Here is a 17498-nt window from a genome sequence, read left to right on the forward strand (position 1 = left end):
TGTGGAAGAAAGTCATACAGGTTTGAAATGACAAGAGGTAGAGTAAATATTGACAGAATTTTAATTTTTAGGTGAACTATCCTTTTAAAAGCACTTTTAATTTTACACTATACAAATTAAACACGCTTTTCAAAGCAAATGAACAAAAAGATGTTTATACTCACATGTACCATGTGTGCTTCTGTATCTGTTCTAACTGTAAAGAGAAAAAAAAAAAACACGAGCTAAGCAACTTTCATCATTATCTAAGCATTCTTTCAGAGAGGACCGACAACAGAGCCGAACAAAGACAGCAGGGCTTGACAATAAAAGCAATGCATCCATCTCTGAGCGTCAGGCAGTTTCCTGCTGGCCCTCTCTAATCTCTCTCTTGTGTGTGGCATCCTCTGATCTCAGCGGGTTTAACTGTGGCATCTACAAAGATGTTCACATTTATGCAGCCTGCCAATTAAAGCTCAGGCCCGAATAACATGAACAACAGCCTTAACAACGACAGCCCATGAGAGCTAATGATTTCTGTGCCTGTAATACCAACAGAAAGAACTTTAGTGGACAAAAACTAAATCTCCCAGAAACTGAGGGTTTGAGATTAAGACCAAAAATAGCATTCACTTTTGTTCGAATCTGAAAAGATTCACCAAATTTGACTGCTGCGCTAACATAATTTTTTAATGAGATTTTATATGAGAGATATTTACTCTGTTTACTTATTGATCATAGCAGCAGTATTTAATCAAATGATGATAAAACGTGATTTAGAAATTCAGGGCATATATCTAAAAATGTGATGTAGTTAAGCAGACATTGGATAAATTCAATACAGTCTTAGTATGCCACATCGCAGACATGATAATCAAAAAGGAAGGATTGTAAAACTATTTGGGTGTATTTGCGCTATTACAGCCGCTATAACAAGAAAGGCAATAATCGACAGGCTATCAATGGGTGCTATTCATACTTTGTGAATCCCCTCTTAAATGTGTTTAAACGTGACAAGTTTTCAAGAAACAATCATAATACATTCCAAAAACGGTGGTCCATTAAGTTCTCAGAAATACTCTGTTGTATAGTATAGTATAGACCTCGGACATTATGGTAAATTGGGAACACAGCATCTAATTCCTTCCCACTCTGGAATCATTCAAAAATGTCTTTGATATAACTGACAAAGCACAGAGGACATGGACTACATCTGGATAGCTCAGAGATGAGTCCAGAGAAGACAGCTATCTGTTTTCTCTGAAAGGCAAAAGGAAACAGGAGTATTTCAAAGTATTGTTATCAAGCTTATAAACCCCATGTCACTCCAGCAAGCTATTGGGAAAGGAGGTCTGCTTTGAAACAGAATGGTAAAAAAAGTAGCCGAGGGAAAACCGGAGAGACGAGAAGACATCGAAAGAGAGAAAGAAAGAGCTAGACAGAGACACACCGCTCAAGCTTTTTGAAGCTAGTGTGTGAGATCCGGATAGACAGGCTGGTTGGATTAGTTCTGCTGTGTGTTGACCTGAAGTGACAGCTCAAAAGCAGAAGAGCTCTCAGACCCATAACGCTTTTTAATAGAAATCAGCTTAATATACTGTAGATGCCTGCAGAACTGAGCAGTCAAATAGTGTCTGATGATGGTGTAGTGCACATGTAATGTTGTAACCCCTATGATCCCCCGTGTCATGAGAGTCCTTAACAATAATAAATATATAACCATTTATTTAGAATCTATTTCAATTCTAGAAGGCTATGAACGTAAACACTATGAAAGGTTTAAGAAAACAGGTAATAGATAAAAATATATTGTACTAACAACTATTTGACTTCACATTATTTTGTCGGTTACTCAGCTGTGTCCAAAATATACATTTTAAAGTATTCTGTTACTTGACAAAGGGAGGCTTTATAATCATTTACTCAACAATAAATTATGGTCATTTAAGAGAAGTCTGTAGCATACTGACCGTGAGTCGCTTGGTGGCGTCCACCTCGATCATCCCCCTCAGGAGGTTCTGACAGTCTGGAGGAATGAAATGGGGCATGTGGAAGACCCCCAGCTTCACCTTCTCTAGCAGGTTCCTCAGGTTATCATCGTCAAACGGCAAAGCACCCTAACAATGAGAGAAACAGAACTATTTACCCTTGAAATCTCAAATTAAAGACGATATCTGTAGCTCCTCCACACAAATGGTGGAAAATCCATTTTAGAGAGTGTTTTATGAAGGATTTCTGCAAAGGATGTCAGACAGCAAAATAAATTAAAAAGAGGCTGCTGAAGAGGGATGATTGTGCTTTGATAATTAGCTTTGTTTTGTTCCAGATACACTTCATCATTTTCACATCAGAGAGACCCATCAGGGCCTCTGACACCACTGAGATGTCAACGCTTGATAAATGACACAGAAAATTCACAAGCGTGACTGACGACAGGGCCACGTAACGGATAATATAATCAAGCTAAAACCAGCAAGGCCTACGAGAAGGAAAAAATAAATAAAAGAATAAAAAAGAATGCAGATTGGATCTCTAAGGAAAGGTCTTTCAGCGGAAAAAAGATCAAAGAAAAGGTTCCTGTCGATGGGCAGGAATAATTTGATTGTTTTGAGAAGAGGATGCAGTTATAATCAATCAAACACAAATGAAAATGGGAAATAAAAGAGCTTTTTAATTTCACCGAGGCCGGCGGATCTTCTGGATTGTGAATCTTTTGGGTTCATGGTCTTAATTACACTGGGACTGCTTTGACTGTCAACTTTGTGGTGTAGAAGAATAAAAAACTCATCTTCAAGTCCCCTGGTTTAGGAAATAATTCAAACGTTGCCCTATTTGTTTGTTATCTGATGCAGGGAAAATTAGGCAAGCATAAATAAGAATATCCTAAAGTTGATTAACATCTTGGTCTTACAGAGTCAACCACTTGAATCAAGTTCTCCTTTTGCAAAGAAACACCTTAAAAAGGTTTGACAAGGGCAAGGCTCTCGAATTATAGCTTAATTCTTTCCTCCATGAACTTGAACTCTTTCTATGAATGTTAAGAAGCTAAAAGTAGCTTCATCAAGCGCTCAGCAGGATGAATAAAAAGAGCTGATCTCATTCATGTCTGATATAAAGATGATTCATAGCTAGAGTCAAAAAAACAGGGAGGCTTTGGTCGTGTCAATCTTTTGAGCTCTGACTACAGAGACATAAAACATTGGTTCCATAAAAACCTTACACTTGCTTAGCCGGTTATCCATCATTGAAATATCTTTGTCTGGATTAATTAATATCCCAAAGAACTTTCATTTAGACAAAGTGGATTTCATTTTTTCAATTGCTTGCTGTTCAGAAACATGCTGCAAAAAAAAACATTTTATTAATCCTATTCATTCAAAAAATCAACTTATTAAGAACAAAATACCTTTACACCAGAACGAAATACAGATCTTTAGCATTTTATTGTAATACAAGAATAATGGCTTGTTCAGATTTGACCTATGGAAAGTGCAGAGGGCTACACAGTAAATTACTGTATGTGACACAAAATCAAGTTTTTGCCACAAGAAGCTTTTACTCACCACTAAAAGTGCAAAGAGAATGACTCCACAGCTCCATACATCAGCTTTCCTGCCATCATATTTCTCCCCCTGTCGGAAACAGAAGACAGAGGTGGCGAGTGAAGAAAAGAAAGGGAACATTTGGAGAAGAGTAGCATTATAAGAAAAGGCACAGGAGTACACACTTACCCTTATAACCTCTGGACAAGCATAGTGAGGCGATCTGAAAGAAAAGAACAATATTACATCTTCCTCGTTCACCCAACTCTCAGATGATGGTAAAACATGCAGTTTGCTAATTCATCTTGACGTGATAAATACAATCTAAGTCAAGACACATGCAGTAGAATGACTGACTAATAACACCTGATTTGCTTTATAAATATTCACTTTTTTATTGACAAAGGATCAACAATATATCGTCAACATCTATAGCCATGTTATATATCTGCCACTGTCAAATGCTCCAATACATGTAACATATTTGAATGACTTTTGGTAGAAGTTTGTAAAATTGACCTGTAATCATTTGAATTGTTTAATTTATTTTAACGTCATGGGACATCATCTTTCTGTTTTGCAGCACAAACAAGATTCTCTGTAAACTGTAAACTCTGCACTCGTTGCACATAACTTCATTTAGGTATATATTTATGTTACATTTATCAACAGCAATGGTTTAATAGTTTCTCTACTTCTAAATTCACTATTGTCATTATAAGAGAAAGACAGAATTGCTGTTTCCAAAAACAAATTGCAGGGTTTTATACCAAATTAATAGGCTAATGCAACACGCTGCCAACACAGTAATTTGAGCGATTTTGTACACAATTTTTTACACGTAGTTGCTGCCACATTCATTCTGGTTGGATGAAGATAGAAGCCATTTCTATCCAAGTAATGTGATCAAAAACGGTACGGTCTTTGCTTGAATAATGCCTGAATATCTCATGCATGTGTTTTGGCAAATGTTTGATTGTATTGTTACACAGAATAAAACTTTGACAACAGTGTTTTTGGGTTACCCTTTAGAAAGAGATCTCTTGTGACAGGGCATTTAGTTAATCACTATGACCTTATGCTACTCCCCAGTCAGAATGCGCATTATACACCACATCGAGAAAATAATGTACTGCACTATAAACAGGTTTCCACCAATTTGGCAATAGTTCAGGGCGAACCTCAAGCAGTGAAATAAGAATATTTCTAAAGAAGCCTAAATTTTGATACTGTTTGTGGGGCATGGATACACCCTATGAAAGAAACATAAGGAAGGATTAATATGGCAACTCAGCGAAGCCACAGGGGTGATTAAGCCGTTGTGAAAAGACCCTGATGGAAAGAAATTACTCATTTTGACCAGATGTGGTTCAGGGGTTTGAAAGATGTTTTTTGTTATTCCTCAAGCGCTGTTGGTGTGACTTGAGGGAAGCTGGGAAAAGAGTCAAACACATTGAAACTGATGTTTTTTATTCTGAGCTAATCTGCTGGAAATCTGCTAGTTATCTTGGAAATGTGTTGATTTCTCTACTGCTTTCATACCTCTGAGAACAAGAACCTTTCTTGTGAAGAAAGTTCTTTGTTATTTTTTAATAAACCACAAAGCCTGAGGGACAAAGGGTAATGTTCAAATATGACCAGTGCTAGCATGACATCTTTGCACTGTATTGTGTGGAATCTATCATCTCATGTGACTGAAAACTGACTATTCTTTATAGTGATAGTTCACCTCAAAAATGAAAATTCTGTGATCATTTACTCACCCTCTTATCATTTCAAACCTTTATGACTTTCTTTCTTCGTCATATAGGTTTGAAATGACGTGAGGCTGAGTAAATGGTGAAAGAATTTTCAGATCTATCAGAACTATCCCATCAAGGTTCTTGGGATTACATTTCAGATTACATTTACTAAATTTACAAGCAGTCTCGGCCTAATTTGTGTAACTACTCCTTCACCTCAAATTATTGGGAACGTGGCGGAGACATTTCAGAACTACAGCTATTTCAAAATTAGGTCAAGCCATCCACCAGGCAAGGAATGAGCCTCAAAAACAAAATAATTTCAGAATGCATGGAACAGAAATGTGACCAAAAGGCTCTGTGTTGGTCTTCATGCCGTTCTGTGTTCACACATGCCCCTTTCATATGTAACTGGAGTCCATTAACCGTGGTAAACATTTGTGTCAAGCTGACAGCATGCCAGGAGGCTAAAGATGAATGTGTTTAATTAAAAACTGTCATATTTGTGCTTAGAGATGGGAGAAGTCACAATCAATGATTTCAGCATGTCTTTAACCAAGAGGACCATCAAAACATTGGCACTAATTTTAGCGATTGCTAATAGACTGGAGTCAAGGCTGTGGTAATGTTCTTTGATAATATGCTTTGCTCTATGGCACCTACCTTTCTTTGTCAATGATAATGGTGCCTTTAATGGCACGCGTTACACATTCAAAGTGACTGAAAGCCAGAGTGAGGTCAAGACATACAGTTCATTTTTCCCTGATAGTAACTGTTCACTAGCAGAGGCTCAGTGCAGTGGAATGTCAGGCACCGAAAAGCGTAAGTTAGTATCAGATAAATACGGTTTTAAATCAGAGCCATTTCTTCAGCTCCTTTTAATGGCAGTATTTAGGTTTTGCAAGTGGTGTACCCTTGCTACAATAAAAGATGGTATATCAGAAATTGCTGCATGACTCACCCACAGCTGGTTTCTAAGAGACTGTCTCCAACCTGTAGAGAAGCCATGCCAAAGTCTGCTATCCTGATGTTATTTTTCTCATCCAGCAGCAAGTTTTCTGGCTTCAGGTCTCTGTGGCTGCAAAAGATGACAAATAACATGCTTAAGATAAATATAACACGTGTTTAGTGGCTTACTTAGGTACTTTACTGGCTACCTCCAGAGAGCATACATAGTGTATGGGTTTATACTGATATTACTGTCCACCTATTTTCCACAATGATCTTTTACCTTATGCAGCTTATTTGCATTTCTTATAATTTGTTTAAGAAAAAAGAGAATCTGCCAGCATCAGACTCATCTCCAAATCTCTTGATCAGACGCCACAGGAAACATCTTGATTCCTTGTACCATTGTGAAATCCTCTGATGTGAAGATAAAAATTGGGAGCTTTCTGTGCCAGTGTCAAGAAGCGAAGACTCTTTCATCCTCAGCGGGTAAGTGATTGAGAAACACAAGACCATTTTAGGCCCAAGAGATCAAAAAGCAGCATGTACATTTCAACTATCTTTCAAAAGACAGATGATCGTGACTTGTAAACCAATGAACATTTAAGGAAGTTCATCATTTGGAATCATGTGGCAACAACAACTGGACAATAATTGTGGGGGAATACAAACATGACTTGAATCAGAAATACAGTTTTGCCCTTTTTTTGTCACAATAACTCCAGAGATGTGACCATAAGCCTTCTTAGAACTCATCAACCTATTGCAAGCAACAATGGTTAACACAAGTGAAAAGACAGAAATGAGCAATTCCATGCAAACGTCAACTTTAAGATAAAAAACAAGTTTTTACCAGTTTTCACCTTTGGTGGTTTAAATACCAATGTCAAGTTTTGAAATTTTTGTGTTTTGAAAGCATAATTTTCTATAGACCCCTTTCTCGCCGACATCACGCTTACGTCAAGGCTCTAGCCGGAGGCAAAACAAAGGGTAAACTGGAGGTGGCCAATACAAACAAGCACAGATTCGGCTACATAAGGAGTTTAAAATATCATCTTGTTGTGTTGTTTAGTGCCACAATCGACAGAATACAGTCTCCAATTTGATATTTTAACAAATACCTGCTGCCACTGCCAAACAAAAACACGGACAACAGCTGTAGTTAAACACAATAAAACTAGCGGACTGAACCGAAACGATCATCAAAAATGCTCGCGTTTCACTTCATAACAATTAAGATTAAAAAGCTTATCAGAAACTGGGGAACAATGTTATTTTTCACGCAAGTTAGCGTTATCTTTTGAACTCATGGGTTATGCTCGCTAACTTTTTAGTTATACAACTAGCAACTATCGGCCAGAGACTAAACATAAAGGAAACTGTTTGTCATCTCTTTTTCTTTAGTTGTCACAAGTGCATTAATATAAAGAGAGAGGGAACAGTGAGAAAGCTCATGATATGTATCAGGTTTGTGTTCAAGTAAATGCATTTGCTTACGTTTGCCACTGTTAGTACACGCAGGCATCTTTAGATTTATATGCTCTCAGGTTATCTTAAGGCCCAATCCCAATTCTACCCCCTACCCCTACACTTTTTTTTGTCTCAATTCTCTTTTGGTTGGAGGGGTAGGGGTAAGGGGAAGATAGCCCTTCAAATGAAGATTTTTCGGGACCTCACTTCAAACGAAGGGCTAAGAGAAATTTCCAACATGGCTGCTCACTCGAGCAAGCAGACCCAAATGTAAGTAATTTTTGACATTAATAAGGATTTTTATGACAATTTTTCATTTTATGTATGTTACATTCAATCTTGTGTTTGTATTTACGGTGCTGTTCTTTTAACGTTTGCAAAAAAAATCGCTAAAGTTTACTAGCAGACAGCACTGATTGCACGATATTAGAAAATATATTTTTATGTCATATACCCGGTGCATCGGCGCATGTCCTCTGACGTAACGTTAGGAGCTAGCAAAGACGTATGATGACGTATACCAGTGTAGTAGTGGTGTCCCATTTCTTAGCGGAAAATTTGTAACCCTTCCCCTTGCCACTTTGTATCAAGCGGCAAGGGGCGAGGGCTAGGCGAAGGGGTAGAAAATAGAATTGGGATTGGGCCTTACTACACACGCTTGGTTTCTCTGTCTGGTAGGTGTAATAGGTGTAGATGTCAGCCCACTTAACTGGAGGTAATCCTTTCAGTTCGTCCCTGGATCAATTGAGTGAGCGCGTACAGGTCAGCCAGGTTCATGGCGTTAAAGTTAACATTTTCAAAAACAATCGCGGTCCTAGACAGTGAGTGACTTTAAATGTTAAAACTTAATCAGCTTTTTTCTAATCATTGTCAAAAAGCAAGCAAACAAAACGTGCTACCTAGCCTTAGAAATGCGGTCAGTGGGATCTTTCTGCCTCCAGCTAAGCTCCGCCCACAAAAGCGCGTCACAATGTTTACTAACAGTAAAGGCGTCTATAGTCAGGTAAGTCACATCCATAATGGTCCATATTCCTCATAAATGGGCAAATAAAAATGTAAATATAGTAACTATTTTATATTCTATAAAGTGCCATCCCTTTCCCATTTGTTGGGCATTATTGCTTCTGGTTTTCACATTTAATTTGCAGAAATCCTACAAAGAATGTTGTCTCTCAAAAACTCTTCACCCAGCAAAAACGACTAAACACTGACCAGAAATGTAGTTCTTTAATGTCTTTTACTTTGATTGATTCATCTTTCCCAAGTCAAGGCAACCGGGGAGAGGGAGGAGCACTCAAGTAATGGAAAGAGGGGGTTCGAGTCAATAGCAGTGTGTGTTTATTGAGAGCCTCTTCTGATTAGCTGCCAGCTAGAGACTGATTAAGCAGGTGAATGAAGCAGGACTGACTGATTGATCCCTGGGTATCAGTCACTGAAAGTATTGCTCAGACCCAATCATACACATCTTTATAAAATCCATCTGCTTGTTAAAGCAAACTGTGAAACAATTTTGCTTCTCCGTTCGCCATTATAATGCTTAAAGTGTGAGGAAGTCTCATTATGTGTCTAATTATGAATGCTCGTGATGAAAAGGCATCAAAATGAAATGTGAGCCCCTTTGTTTTATACACCGATAGGCTGTAAAACCCATTACAACATCAGTAGTCCCCCCACTAAATCTCTCTCTACATAACCATTTCAGAGAAGTCGCTGCTGAAGAGACAAGCATAGCTGTCATCTCCGTATACTGTTTTAGGCGCAGGTCCCCATGTGGCCTCTTAAAGGCCAAAATATCCAACAAGAAAGGACATCCTGGTCATCCAGCTTCCCCCACGTAAGCTGTGTCGGTTAAAAAAACATCAACCTACAAAACCACACCATAAATCAGTTTGGACAATGTAGGGAAAGGTGGTTTTTCTGATGGGGTAAGAACGATGGACATTGCTTTCAGGTCATACAGTAAATTAATTTGTTCCGTTTTTCTCCGAGTATGGTGAACATGGCATTTAACAGTTCAGTGGTTTGTGGAAACGGAGGTGTGCTACTGACTTTCCATTCTGCTCACATTAGCCCTTCTTCTCTCTGGTCTTCCATCATTACACTTTAGGTAGGAAGCTGTGTGAAATAGATGGTCATTATCCTCCCTGACCAGTAGAAGTTCAAGGAACCGATAAACACAATCACTCCTTGAGGATAGGACGAGCTCTCCTGCTGCGAGCTTGCTATCATGCCCCATGTCTCCATTATAAACAGTTCTTCACAACATGATTCTCTGATATAAAACTATATAAAATAAATGCTGAAATAAAAAGTAGAATGGTACTGCACGTACAAATTGGGCAAGTGACCTTTACAAATCTTCAGTACTTTTATACTTTCTTATATGGAGCGATATACATGTTGTAGACTACTGTAAAAATCCACATTAAAAGAATTTTAAAAGGAAAGTTGCAAATATTACAGAAAACTGATGGAAGTTTTTTTTAAACAAGCTGTACTAGTATTTCATTGGTTGGCATCTGACAAAGTAACCTGAACTAACTAAACAGCTTATGAAAACACATGTAAAAATATGACACTGTTTCCTAAACATTAAATGAGTAGTTCACTTTACTATGAAAAGTCAATGGGGGCTTTATTTAAAGTGAACTACTCCTATAAACAATTTTAAGATGATTCATGACAGAAAAGCATTTGCTTTATGTTAGACTTCAATATCAACAGCTGAGTTAAAGTTTAGGTTTGTTTTTGTGCGTCTAAAAAATTATTTTCAACACCAAGCTGGATTCCAAGTTGGCTTGTAAACATACTGTATGATGGCAACAACTAGGGATACATTCCAACACGGCAAAATAACTAATAATGCATGTTGCCAATAACAGTCCTCATAAAAGACATAAACAACTATTAATCTTCCTAACCAAACGCTAGTCAACTATGTTTTCCATAATACAACCCTGACTCATGAATAATTTTAGTCAGCTCCAGGTTCTGTAACTCAAACAGAAGTCAGCTCAGTTAAACTGTGTCTCTTTTTTCTCCGTTTCTTGTATACCTTACAGCACGTGTTGTGACATAAACTGACTGATGTATTTGACAGGCTTGATTCTCATTATTCTGACAGTCCAAACTCTGCAAGATTGAACTTTTCTGCATGTCCTCAAACTGTGGCCAGAAAACCATACCTTTAGCTCTCTAAATGTGACCCTGGACAACAAAACCAGTTTTATGGGTCAATATTTCGAAATTGAGATTTTTACATAATCTGAAAGTTGAATAAATAAACTTTCTATAGATATATGAGTTGTTAGAATAGGACAATATCTGGATGAGATACAACCGTTTAAAACTCTGGAATCTGAGAGCGCAAAAAAATCAAAATATTGAGAAAATTGCCTTTGAAGTTGTTAATCAGGGGCACTGTGGCAGACCATCCACTCACAAAAATAAAGTTTTGATATATTTAAGGTAGGAAATTTACAAAATATCTTCATGGAACATGATCTTTACTTAATATCCTAATGATTTTTGGCATAAAAGAAAAATCGATCATTTTGACCCACACAATGTATTTTTGTCTTTTACTAAAAATGTTCCCGTGCTACTTAAGACTGGTTTTGTGATCCAGGGTCACAAATGCAGTGGTTGAAAAAAACAGGACAAAAGAAAATTGTGAACTGTGAATGAGCATACAGTAGGAGAATCAAACGTTGCCTCCCTGCTATGCTGTTTATTCAGAGCTTTCCATCACTTACCGAGAAAGGCCATCCATCAGCTATTTGAGCTGTGCTGGAAGCATGCAGCAGTCTTCATTAGGCTGCGTGCCCGCTGAAGCGCATGGTAAACAGATGCAAATATTGTGCTAATGGCTGTCCCTTCATTGCATTAGCATATAGCATATGAAGAGGATATGGTCATGAAAATGACTGAAGCATGCAGGAAGGTAATTCAAACAGACAAATTAAGAGCTTCAGAAATAGCTCTTAAAGTTTTAAAAAGTTCAAGTGAACTTTAATGAAACGACAGTACATTAAGGACTAAAGCAAAACATGCTGTCATCTAACTGTCAAATATGTCCCAGTTTCTAATATATAGTGAATGTACTAATTGACAATATTAAAGGAATAGTTCACCCAAAAATGAAAATTCTTTCATCATCACTCAAGTTGTTTCAAATCTGTATTAATTTCGTTGCTCTGTTGAACATATAAGAAGATATTTGGAAGAATGCTTGTAACCAAACTTGACTACTATAGTAGTTTTTTCCCTACTATAATAGTCAATAGTGGCCCAGAACTGGTTACAAACATTCTTCCAAATATCTTTCTTTGTGTTCAGCAGAACAACAAACTATATTCAAGTTTGGAACAACCTTTGGTGAATTTTGGGTGAATTATTATTATCCCTTTAAATTATGTCGCGTACTAGTTCAAAAATACTAAACACAGGGACATTCTTTATCTCAGAAGTCTCTCCCAAAATTCCTTTAGGGAAATAAAAGTACTGGATATCATAGCTCAGTTGGAAGGAAAGCATATAGACAAAATCCTAGCACATTTCTCAAAAGTGTGGAGAGGAAAGGTGCTGGAGGACACACTCAGTGATAAAACTCTACTTTAGTTCAGTAACACTGTAGGGAAGCTATCAATCTTCGAGCCAGAAACCGTATGAGTTAGCATGGTTAGACATTCGCGAAATAGTAATATCGTCAATATGATGATATTCAGTCTTCACAACAATGCTTTGTAATAACTGAAAAATGGTGCACTTGAGGTGGCGTTCACCATACATAATAAATGAAACAACAGCACTACAAAACGCTGGACTACAACAGCTGGTGGCTATACGTGACGTATGGAAACAGGCAAACGGGTACTAAACCAACACATCTGACTTCCTAATCGAGCTGATGAGAACCTGCCAAGCTGTGAATGCTTAACATGAAGGATTTGAATTCCCTGCGGACCAGACTGAGATATTAACACAGCACTAACACGGAGTCAAGAACTCTTACCATATAGAGTGACTGTGGCAGAAGTCCAGTGCGGAGATGATCTGTCTGAAAAACTTCCTCGCCTCTTTGGGTGTTAATCTGCCCTTCTTTACCAGGTAGTCAAAGAGCTCTCCACCTGACACATGCTCTAGAACTAAATATCTGTAGAAAACAGACAGTGGAAATGAGGAGGCTTGACAGATTAGAGCTGAGAAACTAGAAAATTTGACTGCATGTAATGGTTAAAATTGTTCTTCCATTCACATAATTCATTTAATGTGCATTTAATTCTTGAGTATGGGGGGGCCGTGGTCCTTAATCATTTTGTGCGATAGACTCCCCCTTTTCATATTTTCAAAAAAATACAGGAAATAACATTTGCCTTTCTTTATTAGATTAATCAAATAAAGAATAGACAGATTAATAGACAAATAAAATAATCGCTAGGTGCAGCCCTAAAACATTCAACTGAATGTGTAAATGCATGAGAAATATCTTCCTGTCTGATGGGCAAACAAAAATATATCACACTCACACACACTGATGTATTCATGAGATACATGCACACAGTCACATCCGAACACACACAAACCTCTCACTGACACACCAGGCATCTGATTTATTAGTCGATTAAAGGATTTTCTCATGCGATTACCTGTCAACGCTATTTAAATTAAGGATGGATTCAAACTTGATTTGTGTGTGTAAAAAATGTTCATAGGCGAATAGTTTACGACTGCGTGAGCCATACATCTGTGTCATCTGAATATTAAGAAAACAAATTCCTTGGCTGCTTCCATGGTGGCTCCTTTATCAATTATTGAAAAGTACATTAAGTCTATCCACTGAAGCACATCAGTGCGCGAGAGAGAGAGCATACACGTATATCCGGGGATATCAACGTATCCACTCTTCCTTATAGATTGAGAGTCGGCCACACGCTGCTACACATGGAGATCATGCATTGCATGGGGCTTTGATAAAGCAAAAGTGGTTTATACTCACAAATATTTTTTATTTTCATAGACATCGTGTAACTTCAAAACATGAGGGTGTTCTATGAGTTTCAGAATAGCTATTTCTCTCTCCACCTGTAGAGAAAGAGAAAGGAAGAGAGAGGAAAAAATAATTAGAAATATAATTCACTTTTATATAGCATAAGGACGCAAAGTGAGACACAAAGAAAACACACACAATAACAGCTTATGTTTAGTCCGCACCAGCAGAATGATGTTGTATGGTATTATCTTGCCTAGCCATGTCTAATTAGCATCACACCACTTTCATTAAGTGCTTACACCATTAGTCACTTTTTGGCAAGTGGAATATAAACAAGAAGACAACAGACTACAGAAACACACCAGTGCAAGTGCCTGTCCTTATAACAAGAGCCAGAGACAATTATATTACTGCATTAGTCCTAATAATGGAGAAGAGCAGCATTATGAGGTTATAAGGTGTGACAGTTGTCATAAAAGCATCCCATATGGGACTTCATATCATTCAGTGTTGATCAGCAAACTGGTCCCACACCAGTATGTTGACATATCCAGTATGTCGCTTACACACCTGCTGTGGGGAAAATCCATCTCTTGTTGCTTTGGGGGAATACCAGAAATAATTAGACTTCATTTATTGGTGGGAATATGGGCACAGCTAATAAGGATAATCCCACATTAATGAAAGTTACATAGCAGAAGCCGAAGCCGCATGAAGTCTCCCATCACGCACCTGCTACAGTGTCCAAAGTGAGTCACCATCCTATTATGACACAATCACCTTTCATTTGCGCTATCAGCTACTGTAATGAGCCGAAGCAACTACTGAAGCAGAGGTGTTATTAACAGAAACAAAATCATTTGGTTTGTATAAATGTCTGGATAATTACATTTAATACAGGAAAGAATATTTTTGTAATACAAAAGTCATACGGTCACAGTTCAGATCATTACAGTCTGTCTTGCCTTCTTTCAGATTAACAGGTTCAACTAGTAGAAAAAGTCATCAAACTGTGAAAAAAATTAGGTAGTGACAAAAAAAGTTTCAATGTTGTTTCACGTCATGTCTCGGTGCACTCTGGACATCCATTTATTAGTTAATAAATCAATAAACATAATATAATAAAATATATGTGCAATTCATTTTTAGACACAATCACATGCATTTACAAAACTCATTTTAAACATTTAAAGGTGTGATTGCTTGCCTATTTTCGATTAACAATATGTGACCCTGGATCACAAAACCAGTCTTAAGTAGCACGGGAACATTTTTAGTAAAAGACAAAAATACATTGTGTGGGTCAAAATGATCGATTTTTCTTTTATGCCAAAAATCATTAGGATATTAAGTAAAGATCATGTTCCATGAAGATATTTTGTAAATTTCCTACCTTAAATATATCAAAACTTTATTTTTGTGAGTGGATGGTCTGCCACAGTGCCCCTGATTAACAAATTCAAAGGCAATTTTCTCAATATTTTGATTTTTTTGCACTCTCAGATTCCTGAGTTTTGAACGGTTGTATCTCGCCCAGATATTGTCCTATTCTAACAACTCATACATCAATAGAAAGTGTATTTATTCATCTTTCAGATTATGTAAAAATCTCAATTTCAAAAAATTGACCCATAAGACTGGTTTTGTTGTCCAGGGTCACATATATGTTCATGTTTCGAGTAAAAAAAAACTCTGGACCGATTGGCGTCAGACCGCTTACATAAACAGTAATAACAGCGACGTTAGTTTTGCCTTATTATATTGGACCCAAGTTGGATAATAAAACAAGCAGTTGAAACACATTGTTTTCACTCCGGCTTGAATTGATATTAGCGCACACAAGCAGGTTTTTGCTTACTGTTTCTCTCTTGTCTCCTCTGAGGTTGGGACTCTAAATAGTGTGCTGGTCTGGGCAGCAAAGGACAGCATGCTTTGCTTGAACTTTTGCAATGGCGTTAGAAATTATACACTTACGTCGATTGTGAAAACGACAATGGCCGCAGAGCCGTTGGTGGAAAAATTAAGATTAAGGGGCGGTAATATTATAATCCATAATCCATCCTACGTCAGAAGGGGAGCAAAATCTGATTGGCTCATTTTCTCACATGCTTGCAGCGAGAGGTTCACCAAAACAAACTTACTGGGTTGTCCTTTTTCACATTTTCTGGGTAGGTAGATGCACCGGGTACCCAATTATAGCACTTAAACACAGAAAAAAGTCAGATTTTCATGAAATGTCCCCTTTAATGCAAATACATTTATTCAAACTTTTGTGATAGGTAGCATTATCAACTTCAACTGATGTGATCGCAGATTCAGATCAGAGAACAGGAACAGAGATTAGTGTGTGTATGTACACACATCTTTTTTAGGTTTCCATCACTGTTATATACACACACTATCTCTCTAACCATGCGGGTGCAGCCTTTCTTCTCCACATTTCTCATGTCACTCAAAATCCAGAACACAGGCAAGCCATGCAGGCAAAAGAGAGAGATGTCAATTTATCACCATCAAAGCCCCGGTTCTTCAAAGGTCTATCACCTGGACCTCAGCAAAAGAAAACAAAATAAAAGAATAAAATATTTCCATCTTTAATCTACGACTCGTTGGCTGCCTGATGCATGAATCACCGTTCCAAAATTTCTGGTTCAATCATTCCCTCCATGTTTTTTTTCATTTGATAGATGGCTTTGAACGTCGCTTTAAAGAGAAACAGGTCTGGCTTTTTTATGTCTGCACCCTGATCTATAAGCACACATGTTCTCTATCATCGGCTTTTTACTCGCTGGCAGAGAGCTTCATTCTGCCACAGGCAACATCTTTATTTTATGTAATATTGGACCAAGTTGTCTCACCTGTATTATTTGTCCTTGCCAATTTGGAATGGACAAACTGCTTATGAAGCATTTTCTACGCTGAGACTAAAAATGAATGTCTGCGTAAAGGTGAAAAAAATGCTTAACAATAACAGAGAAAAATAAACTGAACGGACTCTCGGTACAATCAGATTGATTTATCCCACAGGCAATTCTTTGCCCTTGTCAGAGCTGCTTTGTAACATGTTAATGGCGGTATACACTCCTCTAAAATTAGCCCTTAGAATAACATGACCTTTTCTAAATGAGTAAATGGTAAGCCGTACAAATAAGGAACAATGACAGTCCTCTGTAAAACTCAAATGTGTGTGTGTGTTGAAGAGCTTAGGACAGCAGTGAACTGGTTGGGTAAGTTGCACAGACTTCATATTGACTTCTATTTTTTTCATAAACCTCGCAGAATTCTTCATACTTAGATTTTTATAAGGACTAAATGATTTAGTAGGTTAATTAGCCTGTTTATCTCATAGGGATCGTTGTCTGTGCCTAACAATGAAGAATATACCAAGTTTTACTACCTTTATGGGGACATTCAGCACTCACAATAAAGGCAATTTCTGAGCACACACACATTCATAAGTGTCAGGTCTAAAGCTGTACTGCCATAGCCTGCCAAGAGGATGGAAATTCAAATACAAAACATTTACCTGCACGTCAGGTCCCTGCCAAACAACGCTAGTAATCACAGGATAATGGAGACTTCATCTCAACAAACCACATAATCCTGTCTGAATCTAGATGTAGATGAGTTAAATCCAACTCTAATACAGAGCTAGCATCTACAGGCAGTCAAATAAACTGTGACAGGGGCATCACACCAGGTACCTGTTATCATTTTAATGATCTAATAAAAACACACACAAACACACACATCTGATTATGCAGACAAATATGAACAGAGCAGCGACCTGCATCCTTCCTCATTACCAAAGAGAGGACCGGTTCA

General features: G+C 37.6%; 1 protein-coding gene across 5 annotated transcripts in view; it reads right to left on the reverse strand.

The window, feature by feature from the left end:
* The window catches only part of brsk2b (BR serine/threonine kinase 2b), a 105938-nt gene that overhangs the window by 18391 nt on the left and 70049 nt on the right, over positions 1 to 17498 (reverse strand). For all 5 annotated transcript variants that reach the window (XM_057334510.1, XM_057334502.1, XM_057334495.1 and 2 more), the window contains exons 3-9: positions 13680 to 13765; positions 12696 to 12836; positions 6225 to 6341; positions 3711 to 3744; positions 3543 to 3611; positions 1950 to 2096; positions 165 to 196 (exon numbers count right to left, since the gene is read on the reverse strand). In XM_057334510.1, coding sequence (XP_057190493.1) covers positions 165 to 196; positions 1950 to 2096; positions 3543 to 3611; positions 3711 to 3744; positions 6225 to 6341; positions 12696 to 12836; positions 13680 to 13765 — 626 coding nt within the window. The remainder of the gene's footprint in view (positions 1 to 164; positions 197 to 1949; positions 2097 to 3542; positions 3612 to 3710; positions 3745 to 6224; positions 6342 to 12695; positions 12837 to 13679; positions 13766 to 17498) is intronic.

The sequence above is a fragment of the Triplophysa rosa genome, linkage group LG1, assembly GCF_024868665.1.
Source record: "Triplophysa rosa linkage group LG1, Trosa_1v2, whole genome shotgun sequence".
Lineage (NCBI taxonomy): Eukaryota > Metazoa > Chordata > Actinopteri > Cypriniformes > Nemacheilidae > Triplophysa > Triplophysa rosa.